This window comes from Silurus meridionalis, chromosome 21, assembly GCF_014805685.1.
Source record: "Silurus meridionalis isolate SWU-2019-XX chromosome 21, ASM1480568v1, whole genome shotgun sequence".
In the NCBI taxonomy this organism is placed as follows: domain Eukaryota; kingdom Metazoa; phylum Chordata; class Actinopteri; order Siluriformes; family Siluridae; genus Silurus; species Silurus meridionalis.
Window position 1 is genome coordinate 6721053 of NC_060904.1, and position 22020 is coordinate 6743072.

Consider the following 22020-nt stretch of genomic DNA (forward strand, 5'->3'; position numbering starts at 1 on the left):
ATGGATTTAATAAAAATGCATGTAAAGTAAAAATGTATGAAATATATGAAAGATAAACAGCTATTTGAGTTGATAAATTCATATTTAAAGTTTTTTCTGTTAAAAGATTTCTTAAAATTTTGAACTTTTGTTCAACTTTTAGCAGTGTATTCTTTTTTTTCAGTAAAAATGACAAGCAAGATTCAAGCATAAAAGGGTGGATATAATGAATATTCCATCCATTATAAAAAGATTTTTTTATGCATTTCAAAAGCATGAGACTGAAAACTTGAACATTATAATGCTAATCGTTCATTAATTTTATACGGTGTAATTTATTTTTACTTATATTTTACTTTTTATTTAAGCACGCATTTGCATTTTTTCTTCATTTCATTCATCTTATTGTGCATGAAAATGTTACTTTTATCTTGCTTTTGTTACTTCCGACTTATTAGCCATTTAGCGTCGTAACAAGTTCTCAGTCAAATGAACCAAACAGAACTAAACAGAATTAACTGGCCAAGGGGACACAAATAATTGTCCGTTAAATGTTGTTTATTTGCCTAAAGCATTTAACAAAGCAGCATTACAGAAAAAGAACTGAGAATATTAATTTAAAATTCAGAAATGTATCCCTATTGAGAAAGCCAGAGGTGATGCTGTCAAAGAAAAAACTCCCTGAGACAAGATGAGGAAGAACTTTGAGTGGAACCGTCCTTATCTGGGTGACACCAAATATTCATTCATTATTCATTCATTATTCCGTTAATAGTTCATTGATGGAAACTTGAGTGCAAATTTGTTCATGGCAATTATAGTCCTAGGCCAATGTAGAAAATCTGTTCCTATTAATGATTTGCAGTTCAAAAGCTAATTTAAACTACTTATATATCATTAATGCTCAGACAGATGCAATTGCAGGCAATTTGTACTGAAAGTTTTGCAAACAAATCCAAAATATAAACCAAATATTAAATCTAAGTCAGGCAAAGAGTCAGGTGATCAGTAAACAACATACATGGTATTGCAGAGACAAGAAACCATAAACAGAACAAAAGATCAAAACCAGAGAAGCAAACCTGAAAATAGAGAAGAAAACCATGCATAGACTTAGTAACGCAAACGGTGCTGATACTTCGCAATGTTTCTCTGGATACATTTCTTTTTAATTGTCAGCTAAAGAGGTGCATGAGCAAGTGAGAACAGGTTTATCTCATTAAAAGAAGGGTGATTGTGAGCTTCTGACTGTGTGTTTTTGGAGTTGAAATCTACAGCAGAGTTCTTTGTAGACTTGACAGTTGCCAGTTGATGAGAAGTTCATTTATAAGTGAGAGAGAGAGAGAGAGAGAGAGAGAGAGAGAGAGAGAGAGAGAGAGAAACACAAATTATTACCGTAGTTTCCGGACTATAAAGCGCACCCATATATAAGCCGTATATAATTTTACAGAATATATATATATATATAGAATTACACAGGAGTAGCTTGTTATGATCTCAAGGGAGCATGGACCACAGTCACCATGATAACCATTGGTAACACACCAAGGTCCATCTGCTCAAGAATTCACATGAACAGGATTCTGAAGTTTGCCAACGAACACCTAAAAGATTTAGAGAAGGCTTGGGAGAATGTGATGTGGTCAGGTGAGACCAAAATTGAGCTTTTTGGCATCAACTCGACTCGACGTGTTTGGAAGCAGAGAAATGCTAAATATGACCCCAAGAACACCATCCCCACTGTCAAACATGGAGGAGAAAACATTTTGCTTTGGGGATGTTATATCTCTGCTAAGGGTAAAGGAAGACCACCACATTAACGGGGCCATGCACTGTAGAATCTTGGATGAGAACCTTCTGGCCTCAGCTAAAACACTTAAAATGGGTGGTGGATGGGTCTTCCAGCAGGACAGTGACAAAAACATGCAACCAAGGCAACAATCAGATGGTCTTGTAGCCCATGCCAGCCTTTTGCAGGTCTACACTCTTGTCCCTGATGTCCTTTGACAGCTCTTTTATCTTGCCTATGGTGGTGGAGAGGTCTTTTATACACATAATGAGTTGATATTAGGAGTTCTTTTTTAAAAGGACAGGACCGTGTGGGAGTCAGAATTCTTGCTGTTTTTTTATGGATTCTTTAATAAAAAAAATGCATTCTTTAAAGTTTTTTTAATGGACTTTTTTATTTTCTGTCTCTCTCCATTAAAATGAACCTACTATAAAAATTCTAGACTGTTCACTTCTTTGTAAGGGGTAAATTTACAAAATCAGCAGGGGATCAAATAATTATTCCCCCCCCCAATATATGTGAAATATGTTACACTGTGCTGTAATGCAACATAAGAATCACTTTTGATTGGCTTTAAGTTTCTTGGAAAAAAGCATGTGTTAGCCTTCACTGCCGTAGGTTGGTAGTTGACTGGTGTGTGGGAAACAAATGACTAATAACTAAATTGGAGAAAAACTTGAATTTATGCTGATTCCATTCTTACCCAGTTACATTTATCACTTCGCAAAAACAGGACAGATCCCATCAGCAAGCACTAATGTTTCAAATATTTTTGGGTGTGTGTGTGAGGGTGTGAAAGGATAAAAATATCTCAAATGTGTGGCCAAGGTTGCTTTCACCCAGGCGTTAACAGACAATAGTTATCATAATGGCATGGGGCAAATGCATTGTTTGTCTGTTTGATTAGATTATCTCCCTAAATATTTATGAAGCATTATAAAATTTTGAACAGTTAAAAATTTCAAAATGGCATTGATAGTGTAAAATTCTGATTCAAACTAAAATGTCTCTAAATATAAATAATAAAAAAAAAACAGGAAATTGATTAGCTTTGTTATTATAATCTAAAAAGTCTTTTCAAGTTTATAAATTATTTATTAATTAAATGTCCAACTACAAGCACTTCGAAATGTGTTTTTTCCCAGAAATTAAAGAAATATATATTTCAGTTTGTCATTACTAGCACTAGATTATGACATTCACTGTTGGAGTGCATGGTATGAAAAAAAATGTTGATTGTTAGCCTAATAAACTAAAATTCAATCAAATACTGAGGCACCTAATAAGAGGGGAGCTTGTTTACAGTCCCCTTAGAAGTACTTTTTTGTTTTTGCTGTTGATTAAAAATATAAATCTGAGTAGATGTTTGTTTTGTGGGGTTATTTCCTTCAGTCTACTTTTCTGAAGGTGAAATGCCTGCTTAATTGTGTTTTGGTCTGTTGAGTGGCTGTCTAAGATCTTCCACTGATGAAGTGCTTTGTTGTGTTGGCAGTATGTTGAGGTTCATTGTCTTGCTGCATGATGAAGTTCCTCCCAATTATATTGGAGGCATTTCTCAGGAACATGGCAGATAGAATATTTTGTCCAAACTTCTGAATTTATTCTGCACCCACCACCATTAGTTTTAACATCATTGAAGATCAATGCCATTGTTCTAGAAGCAGTCATACAAACCAAAGTCATGACAATATCTTCTCCATTCTTTACCATGCTTAATAAGGACCCTTTCTTTTTTCACAATTTGTCTTTTGCATTACTTTGGTTGCAAAATGGTCTCAGGGTTCATCTCTACATTTCATTGCAAATTCGAATCTGGCCTTTTTTACTGCTTATGACTGGTTTGTATTTTGTGGTATTTTGTGTCTTATTGAGGTTGTTGGTCACTTGGGTCAGTCGGTGCCATGCTTAAAGTTGTTTAGCACATCTAGCTGTAGAGGCTGAAATGCTGATCCATCATCTCAGATGCATTTTTTCAAATTTAATTGTCTTAATTGTAACCCTAATCCTTGCTGTTCCAGTACAGGGCTGTAGCTACACTATATGGACAAAGGTTTATAGACATCTAATCATAAGATTTGTAATGTGCTTTTTGCGCATCTTCTTCCACACTTAGGTGCATTTGATGTTATATTAACTTCCATTCTTCTGGGAAGATGTACATTTTTAACTTCTTGTGCTCATTCAGCCACAAGAGTGTTAGTAAAGTCAGGTGCTGATGTAAGGTGAATAGGCCTGATATGTAGTCAGCATTCCAGTTTATCCTAAAGATGTTTAGAAGATTAGAGTGTCACGGCTCTAAAGCAGGCTTGTTTAATTTCACGCTACAGCATCCAAAGACATCCTAGGTAGTGTGCCTATGCAAGCTTTTATATTGTGATTTTCTTATTTTATATATATATAATATAATATTATAATATATATATATATATATATATATATATATATATATATATATATATATATATATACTTATAACGAGTTGATAAGTTTAATTAGAGGGGTTTAATAAGGATGATTCCTAAATGATAAATGACTGATTTATTAACCAGTTGCAGCTGTTTGTACCAAAAGTTTAAAGGATTCAGTCAAGAAATGCAATTTTTATGTATACAGGTAAATATGGACATATACTGAGCTTCAGAGTTTATGTTAAAACTGGTTAGCGTGGGAGTTATTGTAGGTGGAGGTGATTGTGGGATCAGTTGATAGGCTCAAGCTCTGGATGAAAAAGCATAGAATTTGAAGAATAGCATAGAATAGACTTTTTCACTGACCGTCTATGAATTCAATGCGTTTTTACCCTTTTACATACGGTTCTGGAGTTTGTACCCAAATAATATACTTGTCGAAAAACTGCTAATAAAATTATTACTTTGTACAAAAGTTGTTAATAGTGGACTCTGGACTTTTTGACACAAGATTCCTGTATAAATTGTATAAGATAAAAATAACTATATTGCAATGTTTCCACAGAGAGCTGGTCTGACTGGTCTGAATGGTCCCACTGTGACTCATCCGGTTCTCAAATCCGTCTTCGTCACTGCGACGTTCTATTTCCTACCGGGAATCAGTGTTCTGGAAACAGTAGTGAAGTCCGTGCCTGCCTGTCCGACTCCAACTTTATCCCAGGTGGATAAAACACACACACACACACACACACACACACACACACACACACACACACACACACACACACACACAGTTATAGCAACACCATGGGACCAGACTCAGCAAAGTCAGGACATATGCACAGAGTCCATTTAATTCAATTTGTACAGCATCTTTAAAAAAAAAACACAAGGTCACTTGGTAGAACAATATAAAGGACAAAGTCACAAAAGACAAATGACCAGTGGCTAAGACTCTAAACAAGGAAACTGCAAAAGCAAGGAATGGAAGAACAACGTGACTTGGAAACAAGAAAAATAAACACTAATGTTAAAGTTTAAGTAAACATTAACGTGGAAAACTAATAAACTTGAGAGATATTTGAAGACATGACAATTACACTGATATGGAATTTAAAATTTAAGAATACTAAGTAAACTTTTTTAATGTTATATATTATGCAAAACTTAGTAGGGAACTCAAAACACTGGAATCCAGAAACAGAAATCTGTGGAACTAAGAAAATGGAAAACTAGATCAAAAATTGAATGATGAACAACTCAGTATTACATAAAAGCAGCTATCAGTCTATAGAATTTGGCAATGGTAGACCACTTCCCAAATGTCTGTAAGCCTTAGTCCTTTTAGTGACTCCCAGAAAGTAACCACAACATCCATTAAATAGCACTTAATGCAAGACTGTGCCTCTTGACCTGTATTCAAGTATATTGCACAGTTGTGTGCTTCATAGAATCTGATAGATTTTCACAGAGGAGAACCTTAATGATACTTCTATACATGCTCCTGTATATAATCCTATACATGAAACATCTGTACATGCAGCTATTTACTAAGGCATTAGATAACAGTCATTTCCACAAAGTGCTTGAGACCCATCAGTGGACACAGGGTTGGTTCAGCTACATTCAAGTGTGCTAGAACAAATGGGTTGTAAGTACCAGGCAGAAAGGTTGGGGTCATCTATTGATTGGCATGTTTGGTCACCAAAGAGGACACTGCATTTTGACCAACAATGCATGCAATTGGGAGACTTACTTCTGTTTAATCATCTTTAGGATATCAAAATCCAAAGCTTCTTTATTTCTTTATTCTTTACTTGCTCATATGGCAAGTTGCTCAAAGGCTATGGGACCATTACATTTACATGAAGGTCAGAGATGTTCCACACTTCGAAGATCACTTTTGACTTATTTATGTGAGCCTAGCAGCAAAGTATCTAGCATTTGCATAAACTGATTATATAACAGTGACAGTAGAAGACATCTATAGGTATGGCCAATTGTGCATCATCTTAGCCTCATAAACAGACAGTTAACTCCAACATGGTTCATATACAGGGCAGAAACAGAGAAAACTATTCAAACGACTACGTTTCTGGTGTTACTTATCGCATCAAATTTGCCAAACAGGCAATGATGACTTCTGTTGTTGATGTAATTTGCATGCCCTCCTTCTATCTATCTGTCAGACCAGACATACTGTATTGACTATTGATTGAATATGGGTCTGCCCCTCATAAGCAGCCCCATCGTACTGGCTTGTTTATAAAGGGGTCAGTAGTTTTCAGTCAGTTAGAAGCATTTTTTTAAAAACTACCATAAAAATGTATGGAGCAAAATACATACACAAATATCTGTCATCTATACATTTCTATAGCTTCCTTTTTCATTTTATAGGTTTCTAAAAATCTTGCTCTACCAAGTATACAGTTTTAAGTTAGAGGAAATTGATATGCTAACATTGTCCCTGGTTTTCCTCAATGTTCCGTTTTCTATTCAAAGGACTCACAAATACACACTTTATAAACACCTGGGTGCTAAAGTTGGTCCGAATGCAAACTAGTGCATCAGTCTGCTTGTGTCGATGCAAAGGAATTGTGCTTCAGCACAATTGTAGAATGTAGAAATATGCATTGCTCAGATTTGTGGTTACAAACCAGAAACTGGTATGGATAGCATTTGGAATGGCTTTTTTGTAATTGGAAAATATCTTGAAAAAAAAACTAGCCAGGTGCTCTGGTTTTGGTAGTCTTCTAGTAATGACAGCATTTCAGCAGTCAGTATACCCAGTTTGTTTGGGTCACTAAAGGTGTGGCAATGGTCACTGGTAAAACTTCCATCTTTGTGTTCGGTATCTAAGCACAGTATCCTACATAACTCAGACATTCACTGTTCAGGTTTTCAAAAAACAACTCCACAAGAATAATGTGAGAAAATAGAAGGGCCTCTAGTTGCCTCTACTTAAGACAGACAGAAGGAGGCTATCATTTAGTGCCTTCTGGGTCTGAACACCAAAGACCTGTTCAGGTACCAGTGGCAGATGGCACACAGTGTTTGCACCATGCTGCAGCAACCTCATTTGATCCAGTCAAACATGTATTTTCATTTATGTTATCAGCCCTAGTGATTTACAGTCTGCCGACCTTTTTACTGGTGCTCAACAAGAAAAAAATAAAATGGGAACGCTGAACGCTAAAAAATAGAAGTCGTAAAATAGAAACGATTCTTGACTTGAAATCAAACGTAATGAGGAATCCCAACACAATCTCATTACAGAATAACAAAACCCTGAAAACTAAAACGACTGACAAGCAGTAACACTAACTATCAGGCAAAAAGAATGAGCTGGGGCAGGAGCGATGGAAAACACATACACATACTTCCTGTATTGACTCCAGAGCACACAGACTCCAAGTTGTCTTTATATCGACAGTCATTAATGCACGTCTCACCAAATAATCAATCTCAGTGGCGCTGGGCTAATTAGTGACTCGTCCCATTCCTTGTGTAAGTGGCCTGATCGAACGCAGGCATTACAGTAATGTGTTTTGGGATCCATTTTGCAAATATAAACAAGTAGGGAAGCAGAGATACGTCATATAAGATTGTTTGTGAAGGTTTCCCAGGATTTGCCAACTGAACTACGTTGGAAAATTAAAGGTTTATAAAATTCATGAACTGTATTATGTAATATCATGTAAAATATTCACCATTGGTTCATTTAAAACAAATAGTTTTATGCTAATCTTTTTAAGGGGGAGCATGTTGGCTGGCAGGTATCACTGCTGCTACAGTACACAGTATCAGTGCTCGAATTAAGGATCCAGGACCCCCTATAAGACATTAGCGACCCCCCATGACAAGTAAAAAATAGACTTAGGGAGGTCCCCAAGTTTATTTTATAAAAAAATATATGCATTACACAACAACTGGGACCCCCCCCCATAAGACTTGACGCAATTCAAGCACTGCACAGTAAGATACAAACAACTGTGCTTAAATGAAAAGAACCTCCAGAAAACTCTTTGTCCAGTCTTAACAAATAGCTGTGGCATATAGGTATTGTATTACAAATGTAACCACGAGGAAACTAATTCTTTAAAAAAAAAAAAAAAAAGGTCTTTTTAGACCTAATTACATTTACGGGAATTTGGCAGACACCCTCGTCCAGAGAGACTTACAATTATCTCATATATCTTAGCAGATGTGGTTAAAAGCCTTGATAGCTTGGTGTGGCTGGGATTTGAACGTCCAATGCCTTAGGCACTAAGATACCACCGCCACTCAATTCCTCAGATTGTTTAGCGAACAACTTGCAACAGAGCATGTCTGGAATGAGAAAAATTGGCAAAACTCTTGAATTGCCAGGTGCATCTGCCATGAGTATATTTTATATACTGATTTGAGGCTCTTATTAAAGAGCAGTGGATTAGAGGATTTGTTGTGAAAACCTTAGGGATTGGTGCTGTTGATTGGTTCACACTTGTGTTTGAATGACAATTCCACACCTTCCCTAACAAACTGAATTGAACAGGCATACACTGCAGGGCTTAAAGACTCATTGTACATGTATATAGACTATATTTCCAGCATATAGGCTAAGCCTTTATCCAACAACAAAACAAACTGAGCCAGTCTAATACATATTACAAATTAAGCATAGTTTTTTTTTTATGGTAATATGTGTGAGCATAGAAAAATGCAGATGAATCTTATCAATCTAAGTACTCTGTGACGAGATGAGTTTGGCCCACTTCCATTATAATGCATTACAGAAGCCTTTGGAAGCACTCCATTACAAAACTTCATTTCATTTAATTACACCTGGCACTCGTCATCACAAGAACACTGGGTGCCAGCTTTATTATTAGCTATTTGTCTCTCTTATCAGCCTAACACTTGTGTTTTGTTTTTTTTTTTCTCCTCAGAGATCTCTGTAGCACACTCGAGTCACACGGAGAGACGCTGTGGAGGTAATGATTTATGCAGTGTGTTACACACTTGTATTATATACCAGATGGACAAGTCAAGATGATTTTATATTATCACAGCCCTCTACGTGTGAAATATCGAGACTCAGGGTGCAATACGCAAGACAGCGCACACCTACACAAAGTGCAAATAGTACTGTGTACGACAGAATATACACAACTGTAAATAGATTAACATATTGACTATAGTAGAGGGGTTTTGACATATATTCATATAGTTATTACTATAACTGATATAGAAAACAAATATGTTACAAGGGTCCTTTTTTTTATTCTTTATTCTGGCACTTCAGTGCATAGAATCAATAAATGCATTGAATAGAATTAAAGATCATTTTCAGGCTGTGCATTAATTTATTTCAAATAGCATTTTCAGGGCTTATGAATTTATCGACTTAGTAGCGCGTATATGGTAGTATATGATACAACTATGTACACCCACCATCCAGTTTATTGGGAATGCCTGTTCACCTGCACATTCACAGAGTTACTTGCAGCTACAAATCAAAAGCCTCAATTAATGATCACATCAACATAAGAATGCAGACGAAGCAAAATCATTGTAAAATGTTTTTTAGTAGTAGGCAGGCTTGTTTGAGCTTTTCAATCTGCTGATCTGTATTAATACAGGATGGTGCTAAAAACTAAAAACATTGTGTGAGTGACAGTTCTATGTGTGGAGATGTCTTGTTGATATGAAAATACAGAAAATCTGTAAAACAGTATCTTAAATGTTCAAAACACTGAACCTTAAACTAGATAAGTTACAACAGTAGAGGACCCTGTTCGGTTACACTTCTGTCAGCCAAGGACAGGAAGCTGGGATTCCAGGTTTTCCTAATAAATTGGACCTGCTCAAACTAAAATAGAAACTGTATTACTATTGTATTCATTATTAATAACAATGAATATTACATTTGACATTCTAGGGGAAAAACAGACCTAAATAATATAAAAGTTTATTTCTTTCCATAACACTTTTGAAACCTGAGCTTAGTGTAGACTATTGCTTTTGGCAAAAGAGTTATATTTTGAGAATGTTACCTAACATGCAATTTATATTCACTCTTTCTTTAATGAAAGCATGGCACAAAAAATCACCACAAAAATATCAGTTTGCAGAATTAAAAAAGACAAAAATTGAATGTAAAATAAAAGTCCTAAAATGAACAAAATAAGTTTCACACAAAAATACATATAAATAAACTAAAGTAATATTTATGTCACCTCTGACTGGCTTATTAGCTGATTACCTCAAAAAATACTGTAAATTTTGTTTGTGATCATTTATACTGTTAAAAGCTATATATTAATACAAAAATATGAATTAAATTAAATTTCAACATAAGAAATATCCAGTGTGTAAATATGTTTTTTTTTATTTTTGGACTTTGCAGTCCAAAGGGGGTCCTGAGGTCTGCCTTACTTCCCTTCTTATCTTTTCTCAGTATCTGCAAAAAACTATTTACCATCAGCACTGAAACAGATTTTAGATACTGATAAATAAAAAGTATACACTCCTTTATTCTGTTTTTAGTTATCATTGGCTAAATAACAATTTTGTGGTCCTCACCAACTCCTAAAAAATGACCTCAGGCGATTAGCAAGTTTTTGGTTGGAAGGGCTTACAAGGCCATCTCCAAACTATTTGAAACTCCATCCTATACACCATTCTATAGTGAGAAATTCAGTTTACAAATGGAGAGACAGATTATAAATGAGAATTCCCATCAGTGTGTGCACCAGCACATTCAGACACATTTATTCACAACGTCCTTCCTTTACTCTGATATTTAAAGAATAAACTAAGAAAATTATTTTTAACCACTAAATATATTTTATATATTTTTTTTTACTGATGCGCCTGAAATCAAGCACCCAAATCCAACATGATGCACACTTCTGGCAATTAAAACTGTTCGTTTGGAAATATAGTAAATGTCTTCATGCTCTATGTTGAGTATAGTTTTACTTTTAATAAAGATATACTTTCATAAAGGATAAGTTATGGCTCATGACAACTCATGTGATTAGTCGCGATTAAATATTTTAATCAATTGACAGCCCAAATATATTTTATATATATATATATATATATATATATATATATATATATATATATATATATATATATATATATATATATATATATGGGGTTTTATTTTTATTCTCCCATGACTGTTAATTAAATACTGATTTTTTTTATTACTCAATGTATGTTATACTGATGTTTAAAATACCCAGTGTACCAGCATTTATATGTATATAATATAAATATAATATAAATAATCGTGAGGGGAAGCCACAACACACCGATCAGGCATAACATCATGGCATTATAACATTAGGACGTGAAGTGAATAACACTGATTATCTTTTCATCATGGCACCTGTTAGTGAGTGGAATATTTTAGGCAGCAAGTGAACATTTTGTCCTTAAAATTGATGTGTTAGAAGTGGGAAAAATGGGCAAGCATAAGGATTTGAGCAAGTTTGACACAAGCCAAATATCTATCAATACAAGCCAAGTATCTATCAAAAGTGGTGCAAGGAAGGAATAGTGGTGAACTGGCGATAGGGTCATTGGCAGACGGGGCTCACTGATGCACGTGGGGAGTAAAGGCTGGCATGTGTGGTCCGATCCAACCAAAAAGCTTCTGTAGCTTAAATTGTTGAAGAAGTTAATGCTGTTAAGGCTTGACGGGTCAGGACTGTTTTGGCAGCAAAAGGGGACCAACACAATATTAATCAGGTGGTCATAATGTGATGCCTGATTGGTTGCCATAAAGCTATGCCTGAAGCAGTGTATAATTCTCATGTTTGGGAATTCATCTGACATCATCAGCATTATGCACATAGGTCTTAAATTATTGGGATATGATGGGGTGTCACTAAATAACTTCCTTTTCTTCCTAACTTTTGGAGTTAGAGAAACTGTTTCATGTTGCTAAAAAAGTTTTTTGATCAGATTTTGGCACTGCGTAAAATTTTGGATACATTTAATTTACCATCTGTTCTGTTTCTTTGCACAGACTTCAACGTATTTCACATGATTGCTGTGGGCTTGAGCAGCTCCATTCTAGGCTGTTTGGTCACTCTGCTGGTTTACACCTACTGTCAAAGATATCAGCAGCAATCCCATGATGCAACAGTGATCCATCCTATTTCTGCTGCACCTCTTAACACCAGTATCACCAATCACATCAACAAACTGGACAAATATGATACAGTGGAAGCCATTAAGGTCAGTACGGCTCTCTGCTGTGCAGAGATAACATAATACATCATGGTCCAAAAGTCTGAGTCTACTACCTAGAATTGTTTTGAGTCGAATGAATATCCGGAATATCCAGGTCACACATACTTCATTTTCCAAATTGATTTAAGGCCTTATTTTACAATCGAAATTGCTTAATTTAAGCATTTGCCATCTTTACTTCAGAAATTGAGGTAAAAGAAAGTCACTGCTCACAAGAATCTATAACTGCTGTATTTTGTGCAGACAGGATCTGAGTGTAGGTGCTCAGCATGTTCTTATATTAGTGTAAAAACAGAGTCATTGTCATAGTCATAAAACTATAAACTGGGATAATTCATTACAATAGCAAAAAAATAATCAATAAAGAAAGAAAGAGTAACATGGAACAGGAAAATGGTTTAGAAGTTGATGATGCAACAATGTGACAAGCCTAATTAAGTAATTAGTACTAAACACAGAAAAGGTGCATATTTTAGAATAACAAGCTAATGACGAGAGAGATGGAGACGGGATTAAAAACTGAACAATGGCATTATACTAAGCAATGTTTTGGATGAAAGTTCTTTTACATTGTTAGCGATAGTAAAATTGTGAACGTGTGTGTTGAATCAATATGAGGGTGACTGAATGCAATGTACAGTGTGGGATATGGTGTTTCTGTTGGCCATATTAGAAGGCTGGGGTTTCATCTGGGTAATTGAGTTGTGTTGTGAATTTAAAAGATGTAAAAACAGCTAAATAAATGATCTGTGCTATTTAAAACTAGCAATAAATTTACCGAAATGGCTTGTGGATCAGATGGCTGGGGTTATGGTTATTATTGTCTGCTCTGTTCCTTAATACGATTCTCTTTGGCAACTCAAATGCCTCCAATCAATAAGAACACACAATTTGGGACTTAATGGAGATAGAATCTTGTTTGTGGAATATTATTTGATTAAATATTATATATTTATGATAACAGATTATATAACACTACTACTTGGTAGTGAAATCAGATTTTTGGACCCATTTGTAGATTTATACTGTTTGATCCAGTGTGTTCTTTATGTGTCTCATTCTGTTTCTGTCTTAAAAAATCATCACTCATACATTGCTTTCTCATAAGTGATTATCTTACCCTGTTTTCTGTATTCAGTGCCCAATGATAATTATCAGAGGCTGCCCAAATTATTGTTGTATATTCTTATCAATTTGATATTGAAGTTTTGGGGTTTTTTTCACAGCATAAAGCAAACACATAGGAGTGGCTCTGTATTTTGCAAACTTGGCAATTACAATTTGATTAGGTTTGATTCATTCAAATTAAAACAGCTCCCTCTTATTGCAAACTCTGACTCTATTGTGAAATTGTTTACAGTTATTACATAACTATGGCTAATTACATTAGACTGCAGTCTGCAACACCCAGGCAGTCACTGACAACATTAAGCAGTATTACAGTTAATTATAATGAGTTTGACAGATTATAAGAATAGAAAAATGGGGCAGAATATATTAAGTTGTCATATAATAAGTTCTCATTAAGGGAATGACAAATTCTATACAACTTTTTAAAAACTTTTATTTACTTTATTTATTTCTGATAATTAGTTAAACTTGGGTGGTACTTCAATACTGCATTTATTTAAAAAAAATTATATTAATACCAATCAGGAATATATTTATGGCTACCAATCAGGCATAACATTATGACCACCTGCCTAATATTGTGTTGGTCCCTATTTGCTGGCAGAGTAGTTCTGACACGTTGAGCATTAAGAACATTAACTTCTTCAGCAATCAGAGCTATAGGAGCTCGTCTGTCAGACCACATGTGCCAGCCTTTACTTCCCACAAGCTTCAATTAGCCTTAGCCGCCCATGACCCCATTCGCAGGTTCACCACTGTGCTTTCCTTGGCCAACTTTTGATAGATACTGACCACTGCAGACCAGGAACACCCCACAAGAACTGTAGTTCGTTTTTTTTTATTTATTATTAATTAAGTAAATCTTCAAGGGAGAATAATAGGAATTGAAATTCATCAATCCATCCAAAAATAAACATTTATTTGCCATATTCACATTTATATAATTTAAGCAAAAGCACTCAAAATGAATTGTTTTTTAAATCTGCACTCTGGACACTTATTTATGCATCATAATATTGTTTCTAGAATTTTAGTTTTGTTGGTTGATATGATTGTTCAGCCAATCAGATCATGTCATGTGACTGCTCAACTGCTTAATCAAAAAGTCCAATGAAAAAATAGAGGCAGTCCTTCTTGCATCGTTTTTAAGTCAACTCTTTACGGAAAGAAAGAGGCTTTTGCGTGTAACATATAGAGTACATTACAGCACAGTAAAATTCCTTCTTTACATATCTCCTAGCTTAGATAGGAAGCTGGGGTCAGAGTGCAGGTCAGAGTGCAGGGTTATCCACGATACAGCCCCTCTGGAGTAGAGAAGGTTAAGGGCCTTGCTCTAAGACCAAACAGCAGCCTTAACCTTTGAGCTACCACTTTTATATATGCATATTAAAATGTACAAGAACTTACATATCAGATTCAGATTCAGCAATAGTCACAGTTTACAAAAACAATTGAAGCCAAATGCTAACATTGTATTCAGTTTGGGCATATTATTTTAAACTTATTACATTAAATAACATATTCTTTATGCTTATTACATAACATGTTTGTTCTAACGTATTACATCTAGTTAAAGCAAATTGCATAGAAGTAACACTTTTAGCCAAAATTTTGCATAAACTGCATTATGTAATGTTCTTTGTCTGTAATTATATAAAATGCTAAAAATTGTAAAATTTCATTTGATTTGTGAAATTTCATATCATATTTCTATTTCATATATCCCTGAATGCTTGTTTAATATATCAGTTTGTGTAATTATGATATGTAATATAATATGTAATTATTTTATGACCTTATACACCACTAAAAGGTGTTAATTAGATCACACAAAACCATTTTAAAGAACCATAGAAAGTACTAAAAATCTCAGTTTCTTGATTCTAGGCTTCTAGACTTGAATTCATAAAATTGGTATTAATATCCCCATTTGGAACATGTAACATAGGAATTTTGCTTGAACTTGAAATTTTTTTAACCCAATAACGCCAAATGTGTCATATTGATACATGAGTTTCTGAGGCCTTTGTACCACCTGTATTATCAATACTTTCCTCAAAAACCTGTTGTATACAATCTAAGACTTGGCTTCTGCCCCCTATTGGATTTATCAATGCTCTGCAGTCAATAGCAGGTTTTAGGCTGTCTTGACCAGTATGACCTATTAACTGATTTTAAAAAAGTTGTGATAAAAATAAAGTTTGTTGTTACTGATTTTTAAATATGAATATGTACTTTTTTGACGCAACTAATAATTAATTTATATATTTTTACAAAATGTTGAAGTAAAATCATGTTAAAAATGTGTATCAAATATGATACAGCAGATATATTAGATATTTCATTTGAGTAATCACTGTGTTGCATTTCATGATGCAATCTGCATTATTCCTGCCACAATGCCAAATACAATGTTTTATTATTTATTAAACTAATTAAATGTAAAAACTAACAAATTAAACTAATTTTAAAAATTTAGTCATCTTAAAATAATTTTTAACTGATTCCATACTAGTGGAAATTAAATATTTATATGTGATTTTAAAACATCCATCCTGATGTAGTAGCTTGCTAATATTTGTCTTTTGTCATTATACATTTTCAGTAAAACACTTAAATGATTATTATAATCTATTATATATCTGTTCTATTTACCAATGAGGAGAAGTACTACATAATACACAAACAGTTTTTTTGCATTTATTTTTAGATGTCAAAAAAGTAATTCAGCAGGCTAATGGATGGCAATTTAAGTGACTTTTTAGGGGTTCAGGGAAGATGAGGATGATGAGGAAGAGGAGTGGACATTCCAAATACAATAATCAGTCTTTGTTTTTGTAATAAAATAAACCTGTGTTGTTGTCAGTAAATATGCTATTATTTTGTTTAAAACCCAGTAAACACCAATTTTCTGTCAATGATTGTATATATGAGGCTTCACGTTTAAGATTTTTGTTTGATTTTATACTAAAAACAATAAATAAAATCACTTACGCGTATTTTGCCAAAAACCTCTGAAAAGGGTCATGAGCATGAGTTAAATAAGCATCTAGCAAACTATACTTATCATATCTGCTGTATAGCCTTGCTCGAATATATGTCATGTATATGAGTACGCACATAGTATTAAGTTCTGCATGAGTGGATCCATGTGTAAGTATCCAAATCAAAGGTGTTTGTACAGAATTAGTACAGAGGATTTAGTCCTGATTTCGCTTTGCTCCCTTCCTCTTCACAGCCTGACGTTTCTGTACTCTTGCCTTTGGATGACCACGGCATGCGCCAGGCTTTATCCACTAACACTGGCGTGACCCGACGCTTGGAGATTTTCTACTAACTCTCGATCAGCATATGTCCTCTCCTGCGTCTGTTCTTCCCCTGTGATTCTCTCGTTCTCTGGCAGGTGTGCTCATGCATTTGTTTTTCGGGTTTTTCCATCTTTCATCTCATTCCACAGGGCTCAGAGCAATGGAGGCTCGTGAGATGGCAGTGTGTAATATTTTGTTTGCCTGTTCTTTGTCGCTGTTGTTGTGAAATGGCCACAACTGTCATATGTTTTGCTTGTTGCTTCACTTCGATTTCTTTGTTACGCTGTTCACAAAGCAAAACAGGTGCCTGCTCCGAGTTTCTTTTTTCTTTTCTTTTTTCAGTTTGACTGACTGCATTGTTGAGCATTGTTTAGTTTTCTGTCTGTCTATTTAATTTAGACAGGCATTCTTGATCCAAAAATATATCTATATATTTTGTATTCAGTTTATGTTTTTGTGTAAAGTATCAGAAATGATGAAAACTAACATTGTTACAAATGGTGGTCAGAATTATTTTTATTTTGGCACAACCATCCTTATTTCCATCTGATTCCACTTCAAAACACAGGCAGCAAAGTTAATCTTAGAAAATAAGGACACACAAAGTAAAAATAAGCACTACGAGACCAAGTGAATGAGAGGAAGAATCTTTTAACCAAAGAAACGAAAAATCTAGATGGATTCAGAAAGCATGGGAACAAGATGGATGATGGAAAACAGTTAACAAAGTCTGCTAGAAAATCAAGGGTACCTGAGGAACAAAAAAACGTAGAATAGTAAAAAGAGAGATAAATAGTCATTATGACTAGGAAGTAGGAAAACTACAAGTGTTATAAAAACAATAGAAATGGAATGACTAGGAAAATGAGAGAAGTAGGAGACACAGAGAACATCACAGACAGGAAGAACAACATAACTATGACAACTATGAACAAGGGTACAAAATATACTAGAGAAACATAATGAGGAAGACAGAGAGACAAACAAGAAAGCTAAAAAGACTATTGAAACACAGTAGCTGGGGGAACAGAGAAACAACATAGCTAGGAGAATAAGAAAAGATAGAGAACTATGATGACTAAAGAAACAAGGGAACTGGGTGGACTAAGAAAACAACAGACATTTTACGGGCAAAAGTATGTTGCCAAAAAGTTGAAAGAACAAAAAGGTCGAGAATGACTTTGTCTTTCCATTCATTTGAAATAAAGGGCACAAATCTGGTTCATCTTTACACTGACCTTGTGCACAACGTGAGATCCATAAAAACATGGTTTGCCATGGTAAATGTGGTAGGTGTTCTACACTGTGTCTTTGAGCCATGATCTCAACCCCACCGAATGCCTTTGGGATGAGTTGGAATGCCGACTGTGCACCAGGCTTTCTCACTGTTCCTGACCTCGCTAATGCTCTGGCTGAATGAGCACAAATCCCTACAGGAACATTCTAAAATCTGTTAATATGCCTTCCCTGAAGATTGGAGGCTGCTAATAATAGCAATTGTGTGATAGTAAAACTCAGTGTTGATGTTGAATGTTTTCGAATGAGCATTAGAGCTCATGAGTGTGATGGTCAGCGGTTTACATCCTTTTGCCCATATGGTGTAACTATTAGAACTAGGGGAGACAGGGGAACCAGGATGACTGAGAATTAAAGAACCAACAAAGTCCAAGAAATCAAAAAAAAAAAAAAAAGCAGCATGGTTACCAGAATGACTAGATAAACAAGGCTACTGAAGGGAATGTGGATCTAAATAGTTTATTGAAGTAGCAAACAAGGAAAATAGAGGATCTGGGGAACTGCTTTAGAGTACATTATACAATACCTGACATATTTACTCTTCAAACATGGGCTTATACACACTAATCATTGAGACATAAGGTACATGAACAGGTGGAAATACTAATTATGTAATGGGTAGAGTGGGAATAAGAAAAAAAAAGGAAGTTAACTAGTCTAGGAGATGGTAGATCCCAATCACCAGGTATACTGTATTTCCCTAGACCTTAAGTTCTGTGGTTCATCATTTTCTTAGACCCATATTTTCACACATGGCCTCCAAACTGTCACAGAATCTTATTAGATGAGTCTTCATGTTTGATGAGTCTCAAAATGACTAACTCTCTAGCAAGAACACGAACAAGACAAAGGGAACTGCCCTCCAAATGGGTTCCAAATTATCGTGGCAAAAATGTGCTTCACCTATAGGGTTCGAAGATGTAGTGAACATATTTTGAAGTGTACACAATAAGAGTAGTGTTTGTATAATGCATATCTTGTTATCAACACTACTCACTTATAGACCTATTTACCCTTTCACCAGTGTATTTGATTTGTTTTTAAATTATTTATCATTTATGGCAACATATGACATTTTTTTGTTGTTGTTTTTAATCTGAGACTATGATGGTGTTTGAGAATGTTTTGCTTTTTGCATTGTGATGTCTCTTGATCTAGAAACGATCAATCACTTGGCTCAATGTGCGTCTCTCTATTCACAGGCTTTCAACAAGAACAACCTGATCCTGGAGGAAAGAAATAAATACTTTAACCCTCAATTAGCTGGAAAAACCTACACCAATGCCTATTTCACGGACGTCAACACCTACGATGACTATTAACCACAGTGTTTTATAACCAGCACTGCTTAATTTGCGATTTCACCACCATGGAGTTCATGGAGTCTGCATTTCTTTTTCCTTCATGGCTTGCATTGCTGTACGATGTTTTTTGTGGGACCATTTTAACATCACGCGTTTGTAAATCCCCATCAAACCATCTTCAACTCTAACAAGAACATTGTGCTCTTCTGATGTGTGGACATTACAGTGCAAATTCAACTCTAAACGGCGAAAGGATATCTCCAAGAGAACTATTTAAAAAAAAAAAAAAAACTTTTAGAGGGCTTCTAAACCCTCTGTAAACTCTCTAGGAAAGACCTTTGGGTTAGGAGTTGGTGCTTTTTGCATGATTTTCACCTTTATTTTTATTTAATTTGTTTGCATTGCATGGTTGATCGCGCTCCAGCAGACCAGGTCGTGTCCTTAATGACCAGATTGACCCTTGACAGCTTTGTCTGCTGTGCTGAATCAGCAGTGACCCCGTGCCTCCCACATTGGTGCCCAGAATATTTGCCTGCCTAAAAAAAAAAGTGTAGATTCATTGGTGTCCGGCAAATATGTTTATCCTCTTAAGCTAATGCCAGTGATGGGAATGTCTGTGTTTTATTTTATTTTTTATTTTTATTTTGTCTTGTACAGTACATCCATTATAAATTGTACATCTGTGTAGCTTTTGTAGACCAAACTCTTATAATGCTTGTTGTTTCGTCCCACTGTAATTCGTTAACTGTAAAAAGAGAATTTAACATTTAACAGGTAACACACTAACACCTTTTTTATAACTGTAATTCTTTGCTAATTTGAATACTAAGATCATATTTAAGTTAAAATGATTAGAACGAGATGCCATAATTACATCATATTTTCTAAAGGGACGCTAATGTTTTTCTCTATCATCTAAAAAAAGTAACATAATTTCTGCATAATAATAACCCTATTATTGCTCTATTTTCCAGACTATAAGGTGCTTTTTATTTTTAATATTTTTATTTTTTTATTTTTCTTGTAGGTACTTTCTTATACTGTATGTTATCCAAATTTAGACTTTGTTCTAAAATTGTTTGCAGTTGTTGTGTGCCTTTTAGTTGTGTATTTACGGTAGCCCTGCTACTACAGTTCTTACGGTAAACTGTATTCCTGTATTCCTGTTTGGTAAACTCCTTTTTTCATTATTTTGTCTACTGGTACATAAGCAACTTAACAATGGAAGGTTACTAAAGTATTTTTATTCTTTTTTTTTTTCAGCCTTTTCAAAGGTGTTTACAGAAAGGAAATAGTTTTTTCAACCGAGCAGACAGAGTGTTTACACTCTGGAGCGACTTATTGTCTGGAAAATATGGTAATGCAGTAATCAGTGCTGGGATATCTGTTGTGTTCAATTTCTACTAATTGTTTTTTTTTGTTTGTTTTTTGTTTTTTACATGCAAAAGTTCTGTTCGCTTGTTTTAATGTGCATAAATTAAAACGGCTTCATACAGCTCAGTGTTTCGGTGACTCAGTGTGTGTCAGTTAACCACAGTAAGGCTCCAGGTCGTGATGGATGGCGTTCCTTAAAGAGTTGGGATGCGTGAAGGATACTTTTGCGGTGACGTCGATCCTGTTTTGTTTGATATTGTTATGCACAGGAGGTTGTTCTCCGTCAACCTTCAACCTGATGGGCTGATGTGTTTAGAGGGTAATCGAGTGTGCGCAATTAATCAACTCCCACAGCATGTGAGCAGCACTGGAGTGCTGATATGGCTGATTCCAGTCCAGCTTCAACAGGCAAGGGAATCGATCAGCGTTTACCTTGAGCTGACGCTCGCCGGAGTTGAAATTACTGTCACCGTCCCTCAGGGTCTTACTGTATTTGGGAAGGTGTTAGTGTCAGTCATGTGCTATGGAGAAGGATGTGCTCCATTTACACCAATGTGGAAGTATGCAAACACTCAGTTTAAATGGTCTGGTTGATTCAACTGGATATCAATTATACCTTGAAAAATGGTCAGCTGCAGAATGTGTATCAGTCCTTTGAGGGAATGTTTGCATACACATGCACACATTGTTAATTACCATGCAAATATATAGACACAGATCCATTCTAGATGTTTGACACAAAGTCTATATGTTAATAATTTTCTTCTTTGTTGTGCTAATGAATGAAATCAGAGTCTCAACATCTGTAGTTGCAACAAGTTGTCATATTCTAATTAAATAAAAACAAAATAGTTTTTAAAACTTTGATCTTCCCCTTAATGATGTCTTTCCAATTTATATATAAATCAAGAAGGGCCCAATTTGAACAAGATATAGGAAAAAACAGGGATATAACACACCTGATAAAGAAACACAAAAACAATACCAGTTTTTAAATAGGTTAACATGGATTATTAAAAAAATTTATAGCACAGTAAAGTATATTTTAATTGTTTGCATTCCATTTTTAAACAACATCAGGATAAAAGTATGATGTTCATAAACATTTCACAGAATACATGAAACATGAATAAATCTATTGCCTGATTCATAAAAAGTTGTAAAATATCAAATGTATTGAA

The 22020-nt window shown here is 34.9% G+C and overlaps 1 protein-coding gene across 3 annotated transcripts in view; it reads left to right on the forward strand.

Moving 5' to 3' along the window:
- Positions 1 to 21635, forward strand: part of sema5a (sema domain, seven thrombospondin repeats (type 1 and type 1-like), transmembrane domain (TM) and short cytoplasmic domain, (semaphorin) 5A) — a 227343-nt gene extending 205708 nt beyond the window's left edge. The window contains exons 20-24 of one of the 3 annotated variants that reach the window (XR_006923712.1): positions 4742 to 4897; positions 9105 to 9149; positions 12200 to 12411; positions 16796 to 16960; positions 19364 to 19487. Coding sequence is in view for 2 of the 3 variants with exons in the window: in XM_046834115.1 (XP_046690071.1) it covers positions 4742 to 4897; positions 9105 to 9149; positions 12200 to 12411; positions 19364 to 19483 (533 nt within the window). In the remaining variant the exon portion in view is untranslated. Of the gene's footprint in view, positions 1 to 4741; positions 4898 to 9104; positions 9150 to 12199; positions 12412 to 16795; positions 16961 to 19363 lie in introns of all 3 variants that reach the window. The other 2 variants (XM_046834115.1, XM_046834116.1) reach the window with 2 other exon arrangements.
- Positions 21636 to 22020: the final 385 nt, after the last annotated feature.